The sequence below is a fragment of the Rana temporaria genome, chromosome 11 (assembly GCF_905171775.1).
Source record: "Rana temporaria chromosome 11, aRanTem1.1, whole genome shotgun sequence".
Taxonomy (NCBI): Eukaryota; Metazoa; Chordata; class Amphibia; order Anura; family Ranidae; genus Rana; species Rana temporaria.
The window spans coordinates 149,142,420-149,170,051 of NC_053499.1; the positions used below are offsets into that span (position 1 = coordinate 149,142,420).

General features: G+C 45.0%; 1 protein-coding gene and 1 pseudogene across 1 annotated transcript in view; both read right to left on the bottom strand.

Moving 5' to 3' along the window:
* Nucleotides 1-23,604: 23,604 nt before the first annotated feature.
* LOC120918052 lies at nt 23,605-23,704 on the bottom strand (annotated as a pseudogene).
* Nucleotides 23,705-26,224: 2,520 nt separating this feature from the next.
* Nucleotides 26,225-27,632, bottom strand: part of GPI (glucose-6-phosphate isomerase) — a 30,719-nt gene continuing 29,311 nt past the window's right edge. The window contains exon 18 of the mRNA XM_040329430.1: nt 26,225-26,688. Coding sequence (XP_040185364.1) covers nt 26,565-26,688 — 124 coding nt within the window. The 3' untranslated portion in view covers nt 26,225-26,564. The remainder of the gene's footprint in view (nt 26,689-27,632) is intronic.

Here is a 27,632-nt window from a genome sequence, read left to right on the forward strand (position 1 = left end):
GGGTTTGCCACATGGGGCCCTCTGAGTCTTTATATATATATAAAAGAACCTCTAAAAAAAAAAAAAAATTGGCCCTTTAATAAAAAATGAAATACAAATATATTAAAAATATATATTTTTTTATAAAAAATAAATAATAAAAAAGGGGGTTTGTCATCTGGGGCCCTGGGGACCCCCGTGCCCCTTACAGGTGTACTGCCTGTACCCCCCTGATGGCGGCCCTGCCCCCCACCATCCATGCCCATCTGACACCCAAACCCCCCCCCCGCACAGGAATTGGAGGTGCTGTGGGCTCCTGGAAGCTGGCACTGGCCCCCTCAATCGCAGTAGCATATGCCCCCCCCCGGCATCCATGTCCAGCTGACACCCCCAAACCCCCCCGCGGTATCAGTGCCCACCTATGCGTGCGTGCTCCTTGCAATGTATTCTAATGTTTTCTGGGGTTCGGGAACCGACATTGGCGGGTGGAAAACAGCGGGCACATGTCCCCATTTCACGGACACATGCAGATTCGACATGTTGTGTATCTATTTGCCTTGTGCAACCTCGTCTTTTATATTTTACCAGAAATGTAGGTCGTTTATTGCCCTAAAATTCACTTTAGTGTGTTTTTTACTTTTGCCTTTTTACCTTTGTGATAGTCTTACTGTTTTTTTTTCTACGGGGGGTTGGGTTGGGCTTCAGAATTCTCGGCCTAAAGCCTCCTGAGATGTAAAGCCGGCCCTGGCAGAAGAGATCTTGGGTTCAGATGCAGGTCCTAACAGTAGTAGTCTGATCCCTGGGGGGACAGGAGACTGAGAAAAGGCTTCCTCCTGCCTGCAGCAGATTGATAACATCATTTTAGCCTGAGCAATTTCCCCCGGGCTTGAGGTCAAGGAAGTCTTTTTTATTGTTAAAAGGTGAACCTTTACTGTCCCTGTATATTATGTCAGGAATTTATTCATGGAGACTTGGGAAGTTGTTGAACGGTCCACTTTGAGTCAGCAGAGTCAGTCATATCAGTGTATGGGTTGGCAGCCTGTAAGCAGATGTCCCGGGGGGTCCTAATGAGATTGCTTACGGACAAAGAGGGTCTTCAGTGACCGCTTTTACTAGCTCTGATCATTGTGGGCGACAGATGTGATATGGGGACCTGTAACGGGAACAGCGATGCATGTTACACCCCGGGGTGGGTGATGTCACACAACATATGTTCAATGTAGTCATTAGTGAAGGGTGAACACTCACCAGACAATACAAAGTACCAACCATACCAGGCTGACAATTACATGGTGCCACGGGGGTTCAAAGAGCGTATAGAGCATAATAACTCAGCTCATAGCCAGGTGGCATCTTGAGGGTATTCTTAGTCCTTACTATCCTGCTTATAGAAGCCAATAAATGAACACATCAGATTCATATCAAGGTTGTTACAGTACATTAACATACACTACATTACCAAAAGTATTGGGACACCTGCCTTTACACACATGGGGGCAATCTGGCCCATAGTGTTTTTCTTCAATGCCAAAAAGTACAATTTTGGTCTCATCTGACCAGAGCACCTTCTTCCACATGTTTGCTGTGTCCCCTCCCCCACATGGCTTCTCACAAACTGCAAACAGGACTTATTATGTCTTTCTTTCAACAATGTCTTTCTTCTTGTCACTCTTCCATAAAGGGCAGATTTGTGGAGAGACCACTAATAGTTGTCCTGTGGACAGATTCTCCCCCCTGAGCTGTGTATCTCTGCAGCTCCTCCATAGTTACCATGGGCCTCTTGGCTCTTCTCTGATGAATGTTCTTCTTGCCCGGCCCGGTCAGTTTAGGTGGACGGCCATGTCTTGGTAGGTTTGCAGTTGTGCCATACTCTTTCCATTTTCGGATGATGGGTTGAACAGAGCTCTGTGAGATGTTCAAAGCTTGGGATATTTCTTTATAACCAAACCCTGCTTTATACTTCTCCACAACTTTATCCCTGACCTGTCTGGCGTGTTCCTTGGCCTTTGTGATGCTGTTTGTTCACCAAGGTTCTCTAACAAACCTCTGAGGGCTTCACAGAGCAGCTGTATTTATAGTGAGATTAAATTACACACAGGTGGACTCTATTTACTAATTAGGTGATTTCTGATGACAATTTTTTCCACTAGATTTTAGTTATGGGTATCAGAGTAAAGGGGGCTGAATACAAATCCATGCCCCACACTTTTCACATATTTATTTGTAAAAAATGTTGAAAACCATTTATAATTTTCCTTCCACTTCACAATTATGTGCCACTTTGTGTTGGTCCATTACATAAAATCCCAATAAAATACATTTAAGTTTTTGGTTGTAACATGACAAAAATGTGGAAAATTTCAAGGGGTATGAATACTTTTTCAAGGCACTGTACTTTCGGCCATATGGTGTATTTGGTGGTGACCCCATTGCACTATTTCCCTTTAAATTGGAAACGTTGACATTGGTTTTATCCAAATCATTGAAAAGAGATGCTATTCGTATAGGTGGATTCAGAAAGCCCGCCTTAACTTTGCGGCGGCGTAGTGTGTCGTGTTTACACTACGCCGCCGTAAGTTAGCGAGGCAAGTACATGATTCACAAAGTACTTGCCTGCTAAGTTACGGCGGCGTAGCGTAAATGCGGCGGGCGTAAGCGCACCTAATTAAAAATAGCCTGAGGGGGCGTGTTTTATGTTAATATGGGTTGACCTGACGTGATTGACGTTTTTTTAGGAACGGCGCATGCGCCGTCCGTGTACATATCCCAGTGTGCATTGCGGCTAAGTACGCCGCACGAACGTATTGGTTTTGACGTGGACGTAAATTACGTCCAGCCCTATTCACGGACGACTTACGCAAATGACGTAAAATGTTCACATTTCGACGCGGGAACGACGGCCATACTTAACATTACTAGTCCAGCTATTTGATGGAATAACTATACGCCTGAAAATGCATTACGTAAACGGCGTATCTGTACTGCGTCGGCCGGGCGTACGTTCGTGAATCGGCGTATCTAGTGATTTACATATTCTACGCCGACCGCAATGGAAGCGCCACCTAGCGGCCAGCCTAAAAATTACACTTTAAGATACGACGGTGTAAGACACTTACGCCGCTCGTATCTTAGCCTAATTTAAGCGTATCTGGTTACCAGAATACGCTTAAATTTGCGTTGGCGCAGATTCAGACTTAGGCTGGCTTATCTACTGATCCGCCAGCCTAAGTCTTTCTGAATCCACCTATTAGATTTTTTATTTTTCCAAAAAAGTATCTGCAGGGCCAATGATACCAATCCCAGCAGAATCAATCGATCGGTGACTGGTATCTGAGATGATCGCTGACCTCCTGCGGAGGGTTGGCAGGGAGGGGCACTGGACAGCTAATAATAATAGTAGCAAAGGAGACAGAAATCGCACATTCAAAGGGGAACTGGGGGGCAGGGAGGGGGGGGGGGTTGTGTAATGTGTGCGACTTCACTTCCCCAATCCCCACACTGACGGCTGAAATGAAGATTCATAGATAACCACAGAAAAATATATACCACAGGCAGCAAAAATACACCCTGAGAAATAAAATGAGATAAAGGCGCAGAGCTCAGCATGCACTCATTTGTGCAAAGGTTCTCTACATTTTTGAAAATCACATCACCACGGAGTGGTGTCGTGGATATGAAAAGTAGATAAAAAATGGCACGTCCCGATAAATTGAGTTTTTTTAAGATAAGTTGACAGATGATGGACTTTATAGGCATAACACAAATATGTATAAAAAATATAAATTTATTACAAAAAACATAAAAAACAAATGACATTAACCCTTTCATGACTAAGCCTATTTCTGACATTTGGTGTGTACAAGTTAAAATCCGTATTTTTTGCTAGAAAATTACTTAGAACCCCCAAACATTATTGGGTAGATTCAGGTACGGACGGCGTAGCCTAGCGTGTTTACACTACGCCGCCTTAAGTAAGAGAGGCAAGTACATGATTCTCAAGGCACTTACCTCCTTACTTAGGGTGGCGTAGTGTAAACGCGGCGGGCGTAAGGGCGCCCAATTCAAATGGGTTGGAGGGGGGGCGTGTTGTATGGTAATGAGGCTTGACCTCACGTTTTTGACTTTTTTTGTAACTGCGCATGTGCCGGGCACCTACATTTCCCAGTGCGCATTGGGGCTAAGTATGCCGTACGGGCCTATTGATTTCGACGTGGACGTAAACAACGTAAATTCCGATTCACGGACGACTTACGCAAACGACGTAAAAATGACGAATTTCGCGGCGGGAACGGCGGCCATACTTGACATTACTATTCCACTAGAGCCTAGCTCTAACTTTACGCGGCCTATCTCTTACGTAAACGGCGTAAAAGTACTGCGTCGGCCTGGCGTACGTTCGTGAATCGGCGTATCCCCTCATTTACATATTCTACGCCGACCGCAATGGAAGCGCCACCTAGCGGCCATCCAAAATATTGCAATCTAAGATAGGACGGCGCAAGCCGTCGTATCTTAGATATGTTTAAGCGTATCTCTGTTTGAGCATACGCTTAAACATCCGTCGGCGTAGATTCTGAGTTAGGCCGGCTTATCTACTGATAAGCCGGCCTAACTCTTTGTGAATCTACCTATATATATATATATACATATCTATATATATATATATATATAGATATATATATATATACAGTATATATATATTTTTTTATCAGAGAATCTAGAGAATAAAATGGCGATTGTTGCAATATTTTATGCCACAAGGTATTTGTGCAGCAGTGTTTTAAACGCAACTTTTTTGGAAAAATTTACTTTCATGAATTAAAAAAAATGTTTACGGTAAAGTTAGCCAAATTTTTTCTATAATGTGAAAGATGATGTTACGCCGAGTAAATAGATACCAAACATGTTACGCTTTATAATTGCACGCACTCCTGGAATGGCGACAAACTACGGTACCTAAAAATCTCCATAGGCGACGCTTTATTTATTTTTGACGGTTACCAGGTTAGAGTTACAGATGAGGTCTACAGCTAGAAGTATCGCTCTCGCTCTGACGATCGCGGCGATACCTCACATGTGTGATTTGAACACCGTTTACATATGCGGGCGTGACTTCCGTATGCGTTTTCTTTGCTGCCCATGCTCGCGGGGCTCTTTTTAAAAAAAAATGTTTTCTTATTCTTATTATTTCTTATTTATTTTATTTATTTTTATAATATACATTTTTTTTTTCTTTTTTATCATTTTTATTGCAGTCACAAGGAATGTAAACATCCCTTGTGACAGTAATAAGTGGTGACAGATACTTTTTATGGAAGGATCGAGGGTCTTAAATTGCGCACGACGGCGCAATTGTCAGTTAAAGCTGAAACGCAAAAAAGTGCTCTGGTCAGGAAGCTGAAGTGGTTAAAACGTCTTATTTTTTTAACTTCCTGGCTCCAGGAAGTGGATGGGACGTCATTGTCACCTAAAAGTTATGTGAAAAGAATGGGGGGGGGGGGGGGGGGGGGGATGGAATGCAATCAATATAAAAACACAATGGGCCAGATTCAGGTACAATAGCGTAACTTTCGGCGGGCGTAGCGTATCTCAGATACACTACGCCGCCGTAACTTACAGCGGCAGGTCCCGTATTCAGAAAGAACTTGCGCTGTGAGTTACGGCGGCGTAGTGTAACTGTGCCGGCGTAAGCCCGCCTAATTCAAATGTGGAAGAGGTGGGCGTGTTTTATGCTAATTACTCGTGACCCCACGTAAATGACGCTTTTTACGAACGGCGCATGCGCCGTCCGTGAACGTATCCCAGTGTGCATGCTCCAAATTACGCCGCAAATAGTCAATGCTTTCGACGTGAACATATCTTACGCACAGCCCTATTCGCGAACGACTTACGCAAACGACGTAAAACGTAAAAAATTAGACGCGGGAACGACGTCCATACTTAACATTGGCTACGCCTCATAGAGCAGGGGTAACTATACGCCGGAAAAGGCCTTACGTAAACGACGTAAAAAAAAATGCACCGAGCGCACGTACGTTTCTGAATTGGCGTATCTACCTTATTTGCATATTCGGCGCGGAAAAATACGGAAGCGCCACCTAGCGTCCAGCGTAAATATGCAACTAAGATACGACGGCGTAAGAGACTTACGCTGGTCGGATCTTAGGGAAATCTATGCGTAACTGATTCTAAGAATCGGGCGCATAGATACGACGGCGCAACTCAGAGATCATTTGTGACACAACTTGACTGACCGGTCCTGAAACGTATGAAATCTTGTCTTATCAGCTGTATGAAGAGTCTGATAGACATCAGAGAACTCGGCGATGATAAGTGTTTATCGATTCTGCAAAGAAATAGTTTCTCTGACAATTTATAACTGCTGATGGAGATTGATTGACAGCGTGGGAAGTGTCTGTGTGCTGCTGAGTCATTTGATAAGCAAATCGGCATGCAATCATTTTTTTTTTAGCCCTGGTATTTAAACTTGATCATAAATCACGGCGTCTCTGGTGGGAATACAGGAGATTTTTCAGGGATTGTACAATTAGATTGCAGCATGTATGGTCAGTTTGGCAGTTTTTTTTTTTTTTTGGAAAGCAGCCTCATAGGCCCAGATTCACAGAGGAGATACGACGGCGTATCTCCAGATACGCCGTCGTATCTCTGAGTTGCGCCGTCGTATCTATGCGACTGATTCATAAAATCAGTTATGCATAGATTTCTTTTAGATCCGACCGGCGCAAGTCTCTTACGCCGTCGGATCGTAACTGCATATTTACGCTGGCCGCTAGGGGCGTGTACGCTGATTTGCGCCTAGAAATATGTAAATCAGCTAGATACGCGAATTCACGAACGTACGCCCCGGCCGACGCAGTACAGATACGCCGTTTACGTTAGGCTTTTCCCAGCGTAAAGTTACCTTTGCTATATGGTGGCGTACATGCGGCGTACCAATGTTAAGTATGGACGTCGTTCCCGCGTCGAATTTTGAATATTTTACGTCGTTTGCGTAAGTCGTCCGTGGATGGGGCTGGACGTAATTGACGTTCACGTCAAAACCAATACGTCCTTGCGGCGTTTTTAGAGCAATGCACACTGGGATATGTCCACGGACGGCGCATGCGCCGTTCGTGAAAAAACGTCAATCACGTCGGGTCATGGCTATTTTACGTAAAACACAACCCCCTGTTCCAAATTTGAATTAGGCGGGCTTACGCCGGCCGATTTACGCTACACCGCCGCAACTTACGGAGCAAGTGCTTTGAGAATACAGCACTTGCCTGTCTGAGCCCCCGTTCACACCTAGGCGTATATATACGCCTGTAGTGCGACGCCGCAGCCGCCCCTGAGACGCTGGAGGGATGATTTCACATTGCCCTCTATGGAGATGGTTCACATCTCCACGCTGAACGCCGAACGCCGTACGCCTGCCGCCTGAAAACAAGTCCCGGACCTTTTTTTCAGGCGGCTTTCGGCGTTCGGCATAGGAGATGTGAACCAATTTGTCGCCGCAATTCGCGGGACAAAACGCCGTGATTTTGTACGCCAAGGTGTGAATGCAGCCTAAGTTGCGGAGGTGTAACGTAAATCGGATACGTTACGCCCGCGCAAAGATACGCGGATGTACGAGAATCTGGCCCATAGTTTTCTAGGCCTATAATCCCATCCATATAGGATCTATGAGAACACAGTCGGTGGGGGTCGCTCTATCAGGGCGTGTGCCGCACTCCTCTATCGGGATGGAGGATCGCTCAGCATGCCTTTGTGTTTGCATCAGAGTGACCTCATCTCGTCTCACGCCTGAATCCCCTAATGTGCGGCCCGGAGAGAGCGGCAGGGCGTCTGTTCCACATTCTGGGCCTTGTGCATCAGTGCAGAAAAATGTCATTGGATGTGGGGGGTGTGGGGGGGGGGGATCGCACACCGCTCTGTACGCTCCGCCCTTCTGCAGAGCCCCCCCCCTGACCTGTCCAGAGCCCCGCGCCCAACTTATCGATTTATACAAAATTCATAAATAGGTTATTATTAAAGTAGATGCAAAAACCCCAACTGGAAGGCATCTAGCTTATTCTGCGAATAACGGATCACATGGCATTGCTAGTGTCAGGCATGTGCCCTGCATCTCTGGTGCGGTGCCCTGGGTGGTGACCCATCTAAGCTGCAGTGCCATTTATTACACAGCCCTCTCCAGCAGATCCCAGATACTGAAGTCCAGCTGTCAGACCCCAAATATCACAGAGGCTCAGAGCTGAGGGAGGCTCTGATGTGTCACATGACCTGGCCGAAGGAAGGGTTTATATATACCCCTGACCCTTGCACTCTGTGCATTATATACCCCTGACCTAGCCGAAGGAAGGGTTTCCCCTCACTCTGAAACTCCACCATATACAGTACCAGGCCTGGTATGTGGACTTCAGGGACCGAGGGGGGGGGGGGGTGTAATGCAGGAAAGGATTTTGGAACCCTGCACTCTATATAATGCACACTGGCCTGTGCATTATATACCCCTGACCCCTGCACTCTGGGAATTATATTCCCCTGACCCCTGCACCCTGTGCATTATATACCCCTGACCCCTGCACCCCTGCGATTAGACTACAAAGCTAATGTCTTCCTGCTTCTCCTCCTGGCCAACCAGGAAGCGGGTCCTGAGACCCGATTGACCAGCCAATCGAGTCTCTCAGAACCCACTTCCTGTTCGGCCGTGAAGAGAAGCCCCCGGCTCTTCCCTCGGCTGGAGCGAGGAGCAGCAGCAGCAGCCCTATCCCTCCTCATCTCCAAGGTGAGGACCATAGGCGTGCGCACAGGGTGTGCCAGGTGTGCCCAGGCACACCCTAATCACCCTGTGCTGGACAGATTCCCCCTGCTGCTTGGCTGCATAGAAAGCGACTCAGGAATCTCTGTCCTCAGCCCCTTTCTCTGTCTCAAAAATGAAATATCAGGGGCCCGTTCAGGCCCCTGAAATCCCACCAAAGCCCCCCCCCCCCCCCAATGGTGCTCCTAAAAGATTGTAAAAGAAAATAATAAAAATGTATTGTAAAAAAATATTGTAAAAAAAATAAAAAAATAAAAAAAAATTGTAAAAAGTAATAATAATCAAAATAATAAAATAAAATAATCAAAATAATAAAATAAAAAGTAATAATAATAAAAATAAAAATAATAATAAAATAAATAAATATTGTAAAAAAATAAAAATAAATTGTAAAAAGTAATAATAATCAAAATAATAAAATAAAATAATCAAAATAATAAAATAAAAAGTAATAATAATAAAAATAAAAATAATAATAAAATAAATAAATATTGTAAAAAAATAAAAAAAATAAAAAAAATTGTAAAAAGTAATAATAATCAAAATAATAAAATAAAATAATCAAAATAATAAAATAAAAAGTAATAATAATAAAAATAAAAATAATAATAAAATAAATAAATATTGTAAAAAAATAAAAAAATAAAAAAAAATTGTAAAAAGTAATAATAATCAAAATAATAAAATAAAATAATCAAAATAATAAAATAAAAAGTAATAATAATAAAAATAAAAATAATAATAAAATAAATAAATATTGTAAAAAAATAAAAATAAATTGTAAAAAGTAATAATAATCAAAATAATAAAATAAAATAATCAAAATAATAAAATAAAAAGTAATAATAATAAAAATAAAAATAATAATAAAATAAATAAATATTGTAAAAAAATAAAAAAATAAAAAAAAATTGTAAAAAGTAATAATAATCAAAATAATAAAATAAAATAATCAAAATAATAAAATAAAAAGTAATAATAATAAAAATAAAAATAATAATAAAATAAATAAATATTGTAAAAAAATAAAAAAATAAAAAAAATTGTAAAAAGTAATAATAATCAAAATAATAAAATAAAATAATCAAAATAATAAAATAAAAAGTAATAATAATAAAAATAAAAATAAACTACTGACAACAGTCCCTGCCCACTGACACCATCAACTGTACTAGTGACACTGTCCATTGCCCTATATATATATATACACACACATGTGTGTTTGAGCTTTGGGGTGCACACCCTACTGTCAGGATCACCAGGTGAAAATAAAATAAAATCTAAAAAAGAAAACTAATGCAGCCATCACATCTGAGAAGCTGCAATATAATAAATGTTTGCTTTTGGTTTAAATACTGCTTTAAAAACAAAACAGTTTACATGAGAATAAAGTGATTAGGTGAAGAGTTTCTTGAATGTTTTAGATAGACAATGTTGAGCTTGATGACCTTTCAGAGGGGGGCTTCTTGTTTCCTTTTCCTCCGGCTCCACCACGCAAATCATTATCCTGTTTAACCGTTCGCTGACTACCACTCAAAAGAGCCCATGCCCTGCACTAATGAGAGCTAAGGAGCCTGAAGCATCTGTATTTATGATGGATAAATAAAATAAATGGTCGGGTAATTCTGACTCCACTGATAATCGGCTTTTAGCAGACAATGGTTGGATCGGTAATCTGCAGACCCCCCCGGTTCCACACAGCTGTCTGTGTCTCTGCCCCTCCCTCTGGTGTCACATCTGGACTCCCCAATAGTTAATAATCCAGAGGGTGACGCCGTCCAATCACTGCGCTTCGCAATGACCACATTCTGGAGGAACAGGGAGTTCAGATGGGGATAATTCACATCTGGAGACCCGAAGAGTGTGCCAGCGTGCACACTGGGGATGCACCGATACCGGATCCTTATTGGCAGGTACGAGTACCGGTACTTACGGTCAAGTACTCACCGATACTCTGCGGTGCGATTTCTGTCAATGCAAAATTAATGGGCGGAAAATCGTACTGCAAAGATTGGCATGGGATTTGAACAAGAATGTGGTGCGATTTTTGTCCGAATTGCATGCGATTTCCCATGCTTTTCAGCCTGGGTTTCCTATGCGATTTGGACAGGAATCGCACCGCATTCCTGTTCAAATGCCAATGCGATTCTTTGCAGTGCGATTTGCACTCATTAATTTTGTATGGACACAAATTATGGCACAGTGGTGACAATTGATGGCACAGTGGCTGCGTTTGATGGCATGGCACAGTGGCTGCGTTTGATGGCACAGTGGCTGCGTTTGATGGCATGGCACAGTGGCTGCGTTTGATGGCATGGCACAGTGGCTGTGTTTGATGGCATGGCACAGTGGTGGCAATTGATGGCACAGTGGCTGTGTTTGATGGCATGGCACAGTGGTGACAATTAGTGGCACAATGGCTGCGTTTGATGGCATGGCACAGTGGTGACAATTGATGGCACAGTGGCTGCGTTTGATGGCATGGCACAGTGACTGCATTTGATGGCATGGCACAGTGGCGGCAATTGATGGCACAGTGGTTGCGTTTGATGGCATGGCACAGTGACTGCATTTGATGGCATGGCACAGTGGTGACAATTGATGGCACAGTGGCTGCGTTTGATGGCACAGTGGCTGCATTTGATGGCATGGCACAGTGGTTGTGTTTGATGGCATGGCACAGTGGTGACAATTAGTGGCACAATGGCTGCGTTTGATGGCATGGCACAGTGGTGACAATTGATGGCACAGTGGCTGCGTTTGATGGCATGGCACAGTGGCTGCATTTGATGGCATGGTACAGTGGTGACAATTGATGGCACAGTGGCTGCGTTTGATGGCACAGTGGCTGCGTTTGATGGCATGGCACAGTGGCTGCGTTTGATGGCATGGCACAGTGGCGGCAATTGATGGCACAGTGGCTGCGTTTGATGGCACAGTGGCTGCGTTTGATGGCATGGCACAGTGGCTGCGTTTGATGGCATGGCACAGTGGTGATAATTGATGGCACAGTGGCTGCATTTAATGGGCACAGTGAGGCTGCATTTGAGGGGCACAGTGAGGCTGCAATTGTTTGTTTGTTTGTTTTTTTCGTTTGCGCCCCCCAAAAACGTTGAGCACCAGCCGCCACTGCTCACGGCAAAGTATCCGTATCAGGAGCATTTTTACGAGTACTTGGTATTGGCACTGATACATCCCTAGTGCACACAATAGTGACGTTTCAGCTTTTGATGGAGTCGGTTGCAGTAAAATCAATAATGTGAGGCCGACACTTAAGACCGCACACGGCAGCCGCTTCCTTAAGATTAGAGTTATTTGGGGGGGGGGGAGGGGGGTGATTCAGAATTTTTTTTCTTTATCTGCTCGGGTGCAGAGCACTCTGGTAATCCCGCTGCCAGCAACTCCTTTCTTCATTAAAAAAAAAATGATAAAAGAAAGTAACAAAGAAATGTTTCCATTTTGTATTAGGTTAGGCGAACATCTATGCGTGTTGGGATTGTGCGCAAAATCACACGCTTTCCGGACACGCAGAGAAAACGCACTGCCCTAATGGCACCCCACAACCCTGCAAATGCACGCCTTTTTCACATGTGACAAATCACACGGTTCCGCAGCACCGCGCCGTTTGGTGTGGAGTTTGGAAGAGGAGTCAGGGATTTATTTTCTGCGTTTATCGCACGTAGGGCAGCCCATTGAAATGAATGGGCAGCACTATACACAACGCATGGGAACGCACTAAAAACGCACCTGGAGCTGCAAACTTTGCCTTAAAGGGGTTGTAAAGGTACAATTCTCTCCCCCCCCTAAATATCTTCCTTTACCTCAGTGCAGTCCTCCTTCACTTACCTCATCCTTCCATTTTGCTTTTAAATGTCCTTATTTCTTCTAAGAAATCCTCACTTCCTGTCTGTAACTCCACACAGTAATGCGAGGCTTTCTCCCTGATGTGGAGTGTCGTGCTCGCCCCCTCCCTTGGACAACAGGAGAGTCAGGACGCTCTCTACGTTGCAGATAGAGAAAGGAGCTGTGTGTTAGTGGGCGTCCTGACTCTCCTGTAGTCCAAGGGAGGGGGCGAGCACGACACTCCACACCAGGGAGAAAGCCTTGCATTACTGTGTGGAGTTACAGACAGAAGAACAGGAAGTGAGGATTTCTCAGAAGAAATAAGGACATTAAAAAGCAAAATGGAAGGATGAGGTAAGTGAAGGAGGACTGCACTAAGGGAAACAACCCCCCCCCCTTTGTTAGTCGGTGGCATCTCAGCGGTGGAGTATCGGTGGGCAGCGGCGGGTTGCGGGCTTCTATGGACGGCGGGTGGGCTTCTGTGTCTTCTGTGCAGCTCCTCCCTTCTTTTCCTAGGCATCCAATAGGATTGCCTGTCCTTTTTTCAGCCAACCAGGTGACAGGTATCAGACCCGCTTCCCGATTGGCCGGGAGGAGCATCAGTGTTGCAACAGCGAATAGTCATTTGCTGGTGCAACACACCTGGGTGGGCTCCGGACGCAATGCTCTGCGCCCCGAGCTCACCCTATTTTGAAGCCTATTAGAGCCTCTGGCGCTAATCAGTGCTTCACAAAACACTCCACCCTCCATTGGAGTTCATGTGCCCGGTGTCCTGAAAGGGACCAGGCGCATGGATAGGGGGGGCACCCATGCCCATTGGAAGATTTCCCCTCTATTACTTCTCTGAGGACAACCTAAAATCTGGGAGGGGGGTCTGTGCTAATAATCAGCACATTGATTATCAGCACAGCCCCCATCAAAAGGTGCAAATCAGTGCCCAACACCTGCCAGCCTGATCCCTAATAAATGCCTGTCAGTGCCGATCAGTGCCCACAATGGTGCCAATCAGTGCCCAAAAACTTGCCAATCAGTGCCCCATCAAAGTGCCAATCAGTACCACTCAGTAATGCCTGTCAGTGCTGATCAGTGCCCACAATGGTGCCAATCAGTGCCCAAAAACTTGCCAATCCGTGCCCTATCAGTAATGCCTGTCAGTGCCCCATCAAAGTGCCAATCAGTACCACTCAGTAATGCCTCTCAGTGCCGATCAGTGCCCACAATGGTGCCAATCAGTGCCCAAAAACTTGCCAATCCGTGCCCTATCAGTAATGCCTGTCAGTGCCCCATCAAAGTGCCAATCAGTACCACTCAGTAATGCCTGTCAGTAGCTCCTCATCAATGCTGCCTATCCAGTGCCACCTATCAGTGCCCATCAGTGCCACCTCTCAGTGCCGTCAGTGCCGCCTATCAGTGCCCATCAGTTTTTTTTTCTTTAAACTGTCTGCCTTTTTTCGTTTATAGCGCAAAAACTAAAAACCGCAGAGGTGATCAAATACCACCAAAAGAAAGCTCTATTTGTGGGAAGAAAATGATAAACATTTTGTTTGGGTACAGTGTGGCACGACCGCGCAATTGTCATTCAAAGTGCGACAGAGCTGAAAGCTAAAAAAATTGTCCTGGGCAGAAAGTGCCTGGCATGGAAGCGGTTAACTAATCAGTGAACTGCTGCATGTCCAAGCATCTCATTGGCGATGGGTCGCCTTCATATACCCAGACGGGGGGTAAGGCGCGGCAGGGCAGCACTTTAGGTCGTATCGCACCCTCTACCGCTCTCCTTTCCGGCTGAACAAAGCAGCTTGGCGTTTGGTAACTGTCAGAGCGCGTGTTTCCTCCACCAGGAAGCCGTCAGATGCTGATTCACCCTTGTAGTATTTTTACCATATATGGTCATCCCATAAACAGCGTCACGCTATAGGTGACTCGCTGGTGTGCTCAGCACAAGGTGCGTGAATCAGAGGGGATGCTCGTGGTGTGGGGTTGTCACGGCGGGATGTGGGTGTCACGGGCGGCCCTGGCCTAATATGGGTATAATAGTAGAGGGAGCTCACTACAGAATGACAATATAAAACTACAGAGCTGGGGGGGAAGTGCAAGGGCTGGGATGACTCTCCATTTAAAGGACAACTCCACCCAGAACTGATGGGCCATTCATTTGGTTGTCGGCAAACTGTTATCAAATCCCGCCCACATCTGATATCTCAGAGTTCAGATATTCAGTCCTGTCCAATCACGGAGGTCGTTGTAATCTAAATGAGGGAGGAGCACTGCTGGAATGGAAGCTTTATTAATCAGTGACTTGAGTCAGAGACATCTCCGTCCTCACCAATGTGGGAGGGGCAGAGACACAAACTACTGCAGGAAATCTCACCATTGTGGGAGGGGCAGAGACACAAACTACTGCAGGAAATCTCACCATTGTGGGAGGGGCAGAGACACAAACTACTGCAGGAAATCTCACATTGTGGGAGGGGCAGAGACACAAACTACTGCAGGAAATCTCACCATTGTGGGAGGGGCAGAGACACAAGCTACTGCAGGAAATCTCACCATTGTGGGAGGGGCAGAGACACAAACTACTGCAGGAAATCTCACCATTGTGGGAGGGGCAGAGACACAAACTACTGCAGGAAATCTCACATTGTGGGAGGGGCAGAGACACAAACTACTGCAGGAAATCTCACCATTGTGGGAGGGGCAGAGACACAAACTACTGCAGGAAATCTCACCATTGTGGGAGGGGCAGAGACACAAACTACTGCAGGAAATCTCTTCATTGTGGGAGGGGCAGAGACACAAACTACTGCAGGAAATCTCACCATTGTGGGAGGGGCAGAGACACAAACTACTGCAGGAAATCTCTTCATTGTGGGAGGGGCAGAGACACAAACTACTGCAGGGAAATCTCACTATTGTGGGAGGGGCAGAGACACAAACTTCTGCAGGAAATCTCATCATTGTGGGAGGGGCAGAGACACAAATTACTGCAGGAAATCTCATCATTGTGGGAGGGGCAGAGACACAAACTACTGCAGGAAATATCATCATTGTGGGAGGGGCAGAGACACAAATTACTGCAGGAAATCTCATCATTGTGGGAGGGGCAGAGACACAAATTACTGCAGGAAATCTCCCCATTGTGGGAGGGGCAGAGACACAAACTACTGCAGGAAATCTCACCATTGTGGGAGGGGCAGAGACACAAATTACTGCAGGAAATCTCCCCATTGTGGGAGGGGCAGAGACACAAATTACTGCAGGAAATCTCACCATTGTGGGAGGGGCAGAGACAAACTACTGCAGGAAATCTCACCATTGTAGGAGGGGCAGAGACACAAACTACTGCAGGAAATCTCACCATTGTGGGAGGGGCAGAGACACAAACTACTGAAGGAAATCTCCCCATTGTGGGAGGGGCAGAGACACAAATTACTGGGGGGAATCTCACCATTGTGGGAGGGGCAGAGACACAAACTACTTTAGAAAATCTCACCATTGTGGGAGGGGCAAAGACACAAACTACTGCAGAGAAATCTCACCATTGTGGGAGGGGCAGAGACACAAACTACTGCAGGAAATCTCACCATTGTGGGAGGGGCAGAGACACAAACTACTGCAGGGAAATATCATCATTGTGGGAGGAGCAGAGACACACTACTGCAGGAAATCTCACTATTGTGGGAGGGGCAGAGACACAAGCTACAGGGGGGGGGTTCACCATTGTGGAAGGAGCAGAATCAAACTACTGGGGGGATAGTCACCCATGTGGGCAGAGACACAACCTATTGTGAGGGGGATATCACCATTGTGGGAGGGGCAGAGACACAAACTACTGCAGGGAAATCTCACCATTGTGGGAGGGGCAGAGACACAAACTACTGCAGGGAAATCTCACTATTGTGGGAGGGGCAGAGACACAAACTACTGCAGGAAATCTCACCATTGTGGGAGGGGCAGAGACACAAATTACTGCAGGAAATCTCACCATTGTGGGAGGGGCAGAGACACAAACTACTGCAGGGAATCTCATCATTGTGGGAGGGGCAGAGACACAAACTACTGCAGGGAAATCTCACATTGTGGGAGGGGCAGAGACACAAACTACTGCAGGGAAATCTCACATTGTGGGAGGGGCAGAGACACAAACTACTGCAGGGAATCTCATCATTGTGGGAGGTGCAGAGACACAATTAGTACTAACTGAAACCTCCAATGGCTACGTTGGCTGCTGTTTGCCATTAGTGGCCCCTAGTTTGTTTTATTCCTAAACATCAATCACAGACTTCCTATAATATTGTAGTTTTTAGCTCTCAGTCACATGGGCCTCTTGTGGTTTGCTTTAAATTCAAAAGGAATCGATCTGGGAAGAACAAAGTCATTTTTCATATGAATGTCTCCTGCGTATAAATGCACACGCATCTAGTTACGCTCAGAGGCCCAGATTCTCGTAGATCGCCGCAAAATTGTGCGGGCGTAACGTATCTCATTTACGTTACGCCGCCGCAAGTTTTTCAGGCAGTGCTTTATTCACAAAGCACTTGCCTGTAAAGTTGCGGCGGCGTAGCGTAAATCACCCGGCGGAATTCAAATTCGGCGGGTAGGGGGCGTGTATCATTTAAATGAAGCGCGTCCCCGCGCCGAACGAACTGCGCATGCGCCGTCCCTAAAATATCCCAGTGTGCATTGCTCTAAATGACGTCGCAAGGACGTCATTGGTTTTGACGTGGACGTAAATTACGTCCAGCCCCATTCACGGACGATTTACGCAAACGACGTAACTTTTTAAAATTTCAACGCGGGAACGACGGCCATATTTAACATTGGCTGCCCCTCATATAGCAGGGGCAACTAAACGCCGGGAAAAGCCTAACGTAGACGTCGTAACTTTACTGCGTCGGGCGCGCGTACGTTTGGGAATTTGTGTATCTAGCTAATTTGCATACTCGGCGCGGAAATCGACGGAAGCGCCACCTAGCGGGCAAAAAAAAAAATTGCAGTTAAGATCCGACGGCGTAAGAGACTTACGCCTGTCGGATCTCATGGATATCTATGCGTAACTGATTCTAAGAATCAGTCACATAGATACGACGGGTCAGATTAGGACTTACGATGGCGTACATGGCGCTGCGCCATCGTAAGTCCTTTGAGAATCTGGGCAAGAGTATCTTATCCACCCCTGAGTGACTGATTTCTATTTTTCCTAAACCCAACAAAACTGAATGCACCTGGTTTGTAAAGCGCTGCACAAACTGTTAGCGCTATATAAATCGTGTATAATAATAATAAAGTAGGTAACAACATATTGTGCATCATACAATGAAGTTGGGAAATTTCAACCCAACCTGATCTCTGATATAAGTACAGTAGTTCAAAGACCTAAACAGTGAAGCCTGCAGTTCCTTGTAACACGGGGGCCATCTAGTGGCCATATTTGGTATTGCATGTCCTGGAATAAAAAAATAAATAAAAATGAATCCACATTTTAGGATAGGGGAGAAATTGTGCAAATTTAGTGGCGTTTTTTTTTGGTTCCTTTCATTCCTTTCTTACCATAATATTTATATTTTCTCGCCGAATTATGACGTATTATGGTTAGACAATATTTTATATTTCTGTGTTAACTGCTAAAAGGTGCAGCTGACCTTTTTTCGAGGTCTTATTTTTTTGTATTAGTTGCAATTTGGATGAAAAAGCATATCAATCTTTAATACAAAAATGCTCCTATTGGCTAACCAGTAATTGTAACTGGTGAAATATCTTCTAAATTACGCTACAATCACCATCACTGGATGAATTAAAGGCCAACTCCAGGATGGAAAAAATAAAATAAAAAATACCATTGCACAGGTGGAGGGACCGAGCAAGGAAAAGGGTATGGCTCCTTATTACTCAATTCCTAGACCTAGCACGGGTGGTGGTGTGTTTTTTTTTTTTTTTTTCTGTCACTTGTACCCAGAGTTGGGCTTTAACCCCTTGCAGCCCAGCCCCACTGTCCTTTTTACCAGGCTGTTATGCCCGGGGGAAAGAAGGTCTGCCCGATCCTGTGGCCACTGTGATTGGCTTCTACAGTGATCACGATTGGGGGGGCTGGTCCTCCTGATTCCTAATCATATTGAGATTATTGGACAAATGATTGTCTGTTTTTTTTTTGTTTTTTTTTGCATGCTTGTCTTATATTTAAAACAAAGAATTTACTAAAGTTAAGAAAATTCTCGTACGACATAATAAAAATTGGGAAGTGATGTCATGTGTTGTAGTGTATTTGTATTGTATTTTCAAACAACTGTACTGATTAACCACTTAAGCCCCGGACCGAAATGCAGCTAAAGGCCCAGGCCAGGTTTTGCGATTCGGCACTGCGTCGCTTTAACAGACAATTGCGCGGTCGTGCAACGTGGCTCCCAAACAAAATTGGCGTCCTTTTTTTCCCACAAATAGAGCTTTCTTTTGGTGGAATTTGATCACCACTGCGGTTTTTATTTTTTGCGCTATAAACAAAAATAGAGCGACAATTTTGAAAAAAAATCTATATTTTTAACTTTTTGCTATAATAAATATCCCCCAAAAACATATATAAAACATTTTTTTTCCTCAGTTTAGGCTGATGCGTATTCTTCTACCTATTTTTGGTAAAAAAAAAAAAATCGCAATAAGCATTTATCGATTGGTTTGCGCAAAATTTATAGCGTTTACAAAATAGGGGATAGTTTTATTGCATTTTTTTTTTTTTTTTTACTACTAATGGTGGCGATCAGCGATTTTTTTCGTGACTGCGACATTATGGCAGACACTTTGGACAATTTTGACAACAAAATGCATTGTTTACTGTGAAAATGACAATTGCAGTTTGGGAGTTAACCACAAGGGGCGCTGAAGGGGTTAAGTGTGACCTCATCTGTGTTTCTAACTGTAGGAGGGTGTGGCTGTAGGTGTGACGTCATTGATTGTGTTTCCCTATAAAAGGCAACACACGATCGATGACGGTGCCACAGTGAAGAACCGGGAAGCTGTGTTTACACGCAGCTCTCCCCGTTCTTCAGCTCCGGGGACCGATCTCGGGACTCCAGCGGCGATCGGGGCAGCGGTCACGGAGCTTCGGACCGGGTTACGTGCACGCGCGGCGACCCCACGGCTGGGCTTAAAGGGCCATGTACGTGGATGTTCCCAACCGTGCCATTCTGCCGGCGTATATCGGCGTGAAGGGGTCCTTAAGTGGTTAAGGATGGAGCCTCATTTTGAGATCTGGTGTTTACCAGAGTTAAAATCATTTTCTTTGCTACAAAATTACTTGGAACCCCCCAAACATTATACATATTTTTTTTAAGACACCTTAGAGAATAAAATGGTGGGTGTTGCAATACTTTGTCACGCCGTATTTGTGCAGCGGTCTCACAAGCGCAATATTTATGGAAAATACACACTTTTTTAATTAAAAAATAAGACAACAGTAAAGTTAGCCCATTTTTTTTTATATTGTGAAAGATAATGTTACGCCGAGTAAATTGATGCCCAACATGTCACGCTTTAAAATTTCGCCCGCTTGTGGAATGGCGACAAACTTTTACCCTTAAAAATTTCCATAGGCGATGTTTAAACATTTCTACAGGTTACCACTTTTGAGTCCCTTTTATCCTCCTCTTCCTCCTTTCTTCTCCTTCAATAGAAACACACAACCTAATAGTCTAGGATGGCAAGGCCCTCCTCTCCAAGCTAACAGACTAGCTCCAGACTGCGCTGTCCACTGTTTCGTGTGAAGACTGGAGGTCTTGTGGAGATTCAGGGATGCAGCACTAACAGCAATGGAGCCAGCAGCTTTGACATGTTTTACTGAACAGCTCCTAAAGGTTTAATACTTCTGTTTCTGTAACCAATCATGTTATTTTTACCTTTTAGATCTTCGCCCATGGCCTGCCTGTTTGCAGCACTTTCTTGGATTTCAGGGCTGGAGGAAGCATTAAGGGATCACCTACCCCTCTGACATAGGAACTATATGTCCCATGATCCTTTGCATGCAACCATGATCATTTTGGCACAAATCAGCCAACCAGCTGTCAATCACACACCAGTGGGCCAAGAAGCCATCTTGTGAAGGAGTCATTTGCCCATCTCAGGTGGTCTATAAACAGAGCATTTTTTTTGGGCTGCTGCAGTTTCAATTGGTGGCAGCCACATTGGCACCCCATAAATAGGGAGTGTCTTATAAATCTTGACTTAGCCTCTCTCAACCAGGGTTTCTAAGGCAATTTCTGTTTCTCAGATAAGTATGCACTGATCAAAACAATAATTTGGGGGGAAATTCTTCCTGCTGATCACCAATGTAAAGAGCACTCTTCCCAGTCAATAGAGTAATGGACCATGAACATTAGTATAGAGCTGCCCCCTTTTCTATAAGATCCTCCACTCCTCTGGGAAGGCTTTCCACAAGATTTTGGAGGATGTCTGGGAATTTGTGGCCGTTTGAGGTCAAGTTCTGATGTTGGATGAGAGGATCCAACTCAAAACTGGTGTTCCAGTTCATCCCGAAAGGTCTTCAGTAGGGTTGAGGTCAGGGCTCTGTACAGGACAATGGAGTACCCTCGCCAAACTGGTCACACCATGTATTTATAGAACTGGCTTTGTACACAGGACAGTCATGCTGGAACAGAAAAGGGTCCTCAATTAAAATATCATTGTTTACCGATGATGTTCTTCTCACCCTAACACGCCCGCATATCACGCCTCCCCAACCTCCACTCTATATGATGCCAACTGCAGACCCGTTTGCATCTATATGATCCCTATTGACCAATCGGAGACATTACCCAATGTCTTGGTTTGGACGCATTGCCTCGGTCAAGATGAACGTATTACCTAAACTCTTATACCACTTTATGACCCTCCCGGTGCCTATCCCATCCGCCCAGCTTAGGAAGCTCCAGACTGACCTAAATTTTACGTGGAATTATTGGCACTGAATATCCCGCTCCATAATGTGTGCCTCCCAAAAGGACGGGGGTTTGGCCTTCCCACACTTCCAGCACTACTATTATGCAGAACAATTTAGGACTATAGATTCCTGGGTTACCCTTCCGGCCTATAATCGCTGGACTCAGGGCTGTCTTAATGAGAGGGCACTGCCCAGGGGCCCCAGCTGCATGGGGGGCCCCTTCACTTTCCCCAAAGCAGCCCACACTGCCCTGAAATTGGGGGGCCCCATGATGGCACTGAGTGATAGATACACAGGGGAGGCCGTCTGCCTCCTACCTACTTAATGTCTGTTTACCTGCACGGTCATTGTAGGGGCCCCAGAGCATTACTTTGCCCAGGGGCCCATGATGCTATTAAGACAGCCCTGGCTGGACTCAAATAGATAAAATTTGGCTAGCCCCCATCCACCCAAACAACTTACTGTGGAATACTAATGCCGATGTCCCCTAGACCGCCCTACTACATACTATGAACCTCTTCCGCACTATTTGGAGACAACTAAATCGCAACACCTCCCTAAAATCTGAGGTCTCTTTGGTAACAGCTTTTCTTTACAACCCTAAACTACCCAACAGCTTAACCTCCCAGATGACTTCCCCCTGGCTACAGAGGAATCTTTCATTATGGACATCTGGTGAACCCAGTTTCTAGGACTTTATTGCCCTTCAACGAACTCAGGACTAAACACGAACTCCCCCGCAGCACCTTTTTTTGGTTACCTCCAAATCAGACACTACGCTCTTACCATCACCCCCACCCTCCAATTCTCTAAGCCATCCCCATTTGAACGCTTAATCGTACCAGGACCTACACAGAAATGGCTTACTTCGGACATATAAGCTTTTTAAATTCCTATTGTCGACCGGGGGAAACAGCCATATGTGTAAATGGGAGGAACACCTTGGGGAGGAGCCAACCCTTGAACAATGGGCCACCATATGTTCTTGGGCAGCCAAAAGTCTACAAAGAGAACACATATAAGGTACTTTTCCACTGGTACCTGACTCAGTCACACCTGCATGCTATTTTCCATCGGCCTCGGATCGCTGCTGGAGATGTCTCCAGGACCGGGGCACGCTACTTCATGTTTACTGGAGCTGCCCATTCCTCCAGCCCTATTGGCATTCGGTCCAGGAACTGCTTCACCGGCTATTCGAGGTAGATATCCCTCTCTCCCCCAAGTTTTTTACTGGGCCTCCCCTCCTAATCTTTCCACACTAGCTAAAAAGTTGTGCACACAAAATTTTAACAGCAGCCAGATGTCTAGTAGCCCTTTACTGGAAGCAACGAAACCGTCTCCATATGATCTTTATTCCAGAATTAAGGATGTGGAGGTAATGTAGTCCATGACAGCTAGGCTGGCGGACCGACGTTCAGCAATGTGGGAACCATGGCATCAACAAATAGACCCCCCCCCCCCCCCCGCCGTTCTGTACAATATGATCGCTTGGAGCCCAAGGGGGAAGCGCCCTTCTAATTTTGGACATTTATACCCTTTCCTTGCTCTTGGCCTCTCCCCCCTCTCTCCTTACTTTTGTTCTTCTCTCTTTTTTAGAGAAGCAGGACACAAACGTAAATTGCAGACCCTATTGATGGTTTGTTTTGTGAGAAACCTGCACTGTAATTACTTTAGCACTACCTCTGTCTGATACGCAGTGCTTTTCCTTGTTGATAATGTCTGTGGTTTGTGTGTTACTTTTGTAAGACATAGACCTCCGTGCCCATTCCAGAGCTGCTGGCGACTACCACTAAAAAGCACCCACTAAGTGCAGTATTGAAAGCAAACTTTAAGCTCAGTTAAAAAAAAAAAAAACCAACAGGATCACTCATAAGAGGCCCCACTGCTTCTCCAATCTTGCAAGAACCGCCAGTGTTCTCCAGGCCAGGGATGGAGTCAGACTGGGATGCTCAATGGCAACCTGGAAGTCTCCTGGGCCAGCTTGGAGCGCACACGTGGGTGAACGTGACACCGAAGGGAAGGATCGGTGCTACAGACAAGCAAAGATTTAGAATGCTTTACTAAGTTTGCATGTTATCCTTTCAAAAGGGGGATGCTAATCTCCTTTGGATCATTTTAAAATTAGTATATTTGCACGCCAAGCTGGCCCAGGAAGCTTCTAGGTTGCAGTCAGTGCCCTAGCCTGTGGCCAGGAGTACACAGCAGATATTGCAAGATGGACAAGCAGCAGTGCCTCTTTGAAGAGTGATCATGTTCATATTATATAAGTGTTTCACAGTTTGAAATTAAATTCAGCTTTTAATACTGCACTTCATAGGTGCATCTCCCCCCCCCCCCCCCTTTTTCCACCGTTTTGAAACCTGGGCTCAAAGTACTGACCAAGTACATTTAGCAGATTCACCCCTTTTCCAAAAAATGTATATAATATATATATATATATATATATATATATATATATATATATATATATATGTGTGTGTGTGTGTGTGTGTGTGTGTGTGTGTGTGTGTAGAAGATACAATTAAATCCTGAAGTTATCTGCTCACATGTTAACATAAACAAGGAGAGAAAAAAAAAAAAAAAGTCAAGGAGGAAGCCGTTTCTGAAGTTTCTCCACTGGAAAAAGGAATGGCCAGACCATATGGGTACTACCAGGGCCGCTGATAGAAATCATGGGGCCCGGTACAGCCTACCTGACGGGGCCCCCCCTTCAGCTCCACCCCTGGCCCCGCCTTGAAACTGTCTCTGCAGCAAGTTACGGGATTGGTAGGCACCTGGAGCAGAGAACCGGGGGGGGCTGCCTTCTGAAATTGAGAAGCGGGAGCTGCCGCGAATTGAGAAGCGGAGGGGGGCCCTTTACAAATTATTAATAAAAAAAAAAATATAATATAATATAAATAAACATTAAAAAAAAAAAAAAAAAAAAAAGGGGTTGCCATTCAGGGCCCTGGGGACCTCTGGGCCCTTTAATTTAAAAAAAAAAAAAAAAAAAAAAAAGGGGGTTTGCCACATGGGAGACCTCATGAGCCCTTTAAAATTATATATATATATATATATATATATATATATATATATATATATATATATATATATATATAGGGGAAAAAAAAAAGGGGGGTTGCCATCCGGGGGCCTTCGGACCCCTGGGGACCCCCGGACCTCTTAAAAAAAATATATATTTTTTTATAAAAAAAAAAAAAGGGGAGTTGCCATCCGGGCCCTGCTGGCCAAGGGCCCCCTACAACAGGGCCAGTTGTACTGGCTTATCAGCGGCCCTGGGTACTACTTTAACCACTTAAGGACCAGCCCATGTACATATACGTCCACAATATGGCACGTACAGGCACATGGGCGTATGGGTACGTCCTCGCCTATTAGCGGGTGGGGGGTCCGATCGGGACCCCCCCCGCTACATGCGGAGGTCGGGTCCGCTCGGGGAGCGATCCGGGACCACGGCGCGGCTATTTGTTTATAGCCGCTCCGTCGCGATCGCTCCCCGGAGCTGAAGAACGAGGAGAGCCGTGTGTAAACACGGCTTCCCCGTCCTTCACTATGGCGGCGCATCGATCGCGTCATTCCCTTTATAGGGAAGACACGATCGATGACGTCATTCCTACAGCCACACCCCCAAACAGTTGTAAACACATACTAGGTGCACCCTAACTCCTACAGCGCCCCCTGTGGTTAACTCCCAAACTGCAACTGTCATTTTCACAATAAAGAATGCAATTTAAATGCATTTTTTGCTGTGAAAATGACAATGGTCCCAAAAATGTGTCAAAATTGTCCGAAGTGTCCGCCATAATGTCGCAGTCACGAAAAAAATTGCTGATCGCCGCCATTAGTAGTAAAAAAAAATAAAAAAATAAAAATGCAATAAAACTATCCCCTATTTTGTAAACACTATAAATTTTGCGCAAACCAATCGATAAACGCTTATTGCGATTTTTTTTACTAAAAATAGGTAGAAGAATACGTATCGGCCTAAACTGAGGAAAAAAAATGTTTATATATGTTTTTGGGGGATATTTATTACAGCAAAAAGTAAAAAATATTGCTTTTTTTTCAAAATTGTCGCTCTATTTTTGTTTATAGCGCAAAAACTAAAAACCGCAGATGTGATCAAATACCACCAAAAGAAAGCTCTATTTGTGGGGAAAAAAGGACGCCAATTTTGTTTGGGAGCCACGTCGCACGACCGCGCAATTGTCTGTTAAAGCGACGCAGTCCCGAACTGTAAAAACCCCTTGGGTCTTTAGGCTGCATATTGGTCCGGGGCTTAAGTGGTTAAGATACAAAAAGGTTACCAGCACCAGGGATGCCCTGCTAAATTTTGGGAGGTCAGCTTGATGCACCAGTGAACCGATTATAGCTCAGCTTTTTGGGTAAAATGCTGTTGGTTACTCAATGCTGGTTATTATTACCATCGGACTTTGGAGAATAGTCCATGAACATGAATAGTCTATTGGCATTGTCGTTTCTTTTTTTCCAGCCACTAGGTGGGGCTGTATGCCCTTTAGTGAGCTCTATGCAGATGGAAGCTGTACTTGTATTGGTTTTGTCAATTACAAAATTGCATTCTTTTGTGATGGTTTATGGAACATGCATGCTTGAATGTGTAAAAATAAAACACCCACCAAGAACAGAGGCAAATTCTCATGTATTGTTTTGCGATTGTTTTTTATTCTGTAAACGCCATTTTGCACAGAACAGGACAGTGCATGATGCAGGACATGTTTGTGGGTGCCAGGTGCAGACTGCAGTCCTCAGATCCCTGAAATCTGAACAGTGCAGCAACATCTACATAAACCTTTAACACACAGGACAAAAGCCGTCATTTGTGGTTTTTTTCCCGCCGTGTACTGACCGGAACACAGAACGACAGAAAAGTCACAGAAACACAAAACAGACTACAGTCAGGAGAAAAGTGCCTTTATGCTAAAGCCGAGAACGGGACAGAGGGGCAGCGCTATTGCGGCCGTCTGGAAGGGCTCCTCCGAGTCAGTGCCGATGCTTCTTGATGAAGTCAATGAGACCATTTGTGGAAGAGTCGTGGGAGGTGACGGCTGCATCGCCCTCGAGTTCCGGCTCAATCTTCTTGGCCAGCTGCTTCCCGAGCTCCACCCTATTCAGACAAATGAGTTGGTGTCAGAACATAATCAGGTGAGTGTTTAGATTGGAAACAAGACACTGGGTGGAAAACATTTATAGACACCAATGTCTGATGGACCCTCCCCTGTGGAGGTGGTTCGGCACGCTTTCCACAAAATGTGTAGCCCTCAGAAAAAAAAAAAAAAAACACTTCCATGTGACAACACTGAAGAAATGACACTTTGCCAGCTTGTATAACAGTGTAAATTTGCTGCCCCTCAAAAAAAACTCAACGCACAGCCATTAATGTCCAAACCACTGGTAACCAAAGTGACTACATCTTTAAAGTGAAAATTTCCAAATTAGCCATTTTTCCTCCCCAGTGTCATGTGACATGTTATTGTTAAAGTCTCAGGTGTGAATAAGGAGCAGGTGTGTTAAATTTGGTGTTGTTGCTCTCATACTGGTCACTGGAAGTTAAGACATTAAGTTGGCCTAGGCTAGAAGAAGATTGCCAAGACCCTGAAACTGAGCTGCAGCACGGTGGCCAAGACCATACATGGGTTTAACAGGACAGGTTCCGCTCAGAACAGGCCTCGCCATGGTCAAAGAAGTTGAGTGCACGTGCTCAGCGTCATATCAGGAGGTTGTCTTTGGGAAATATATGTGCAAGTGTTGCCAGCATTGCTGAGGTTGAAGGGGGTGTAGCCTGTCAGTGCTCAGACCATACGCTGCACATTGCATCGAATTGGTCTGCATGGCTGTCATCCTAGACGGAAACTTCTAAAGATGCACAAGAAAGCTCACAACTGGTTTTCTGAAGACAAGCAGACTAAGGACATGGATTACAGGAGCCATGTCCTGTGGTCTGATGAGACCAAGATAAAACGTGTTCAGATGGTGTCAGGTGTGTGGCGGCAAACAGGTGAGAAGCACAAAGACAAGTGTGTCTTGCCTACAGTCAAGCATGGCCGGTGG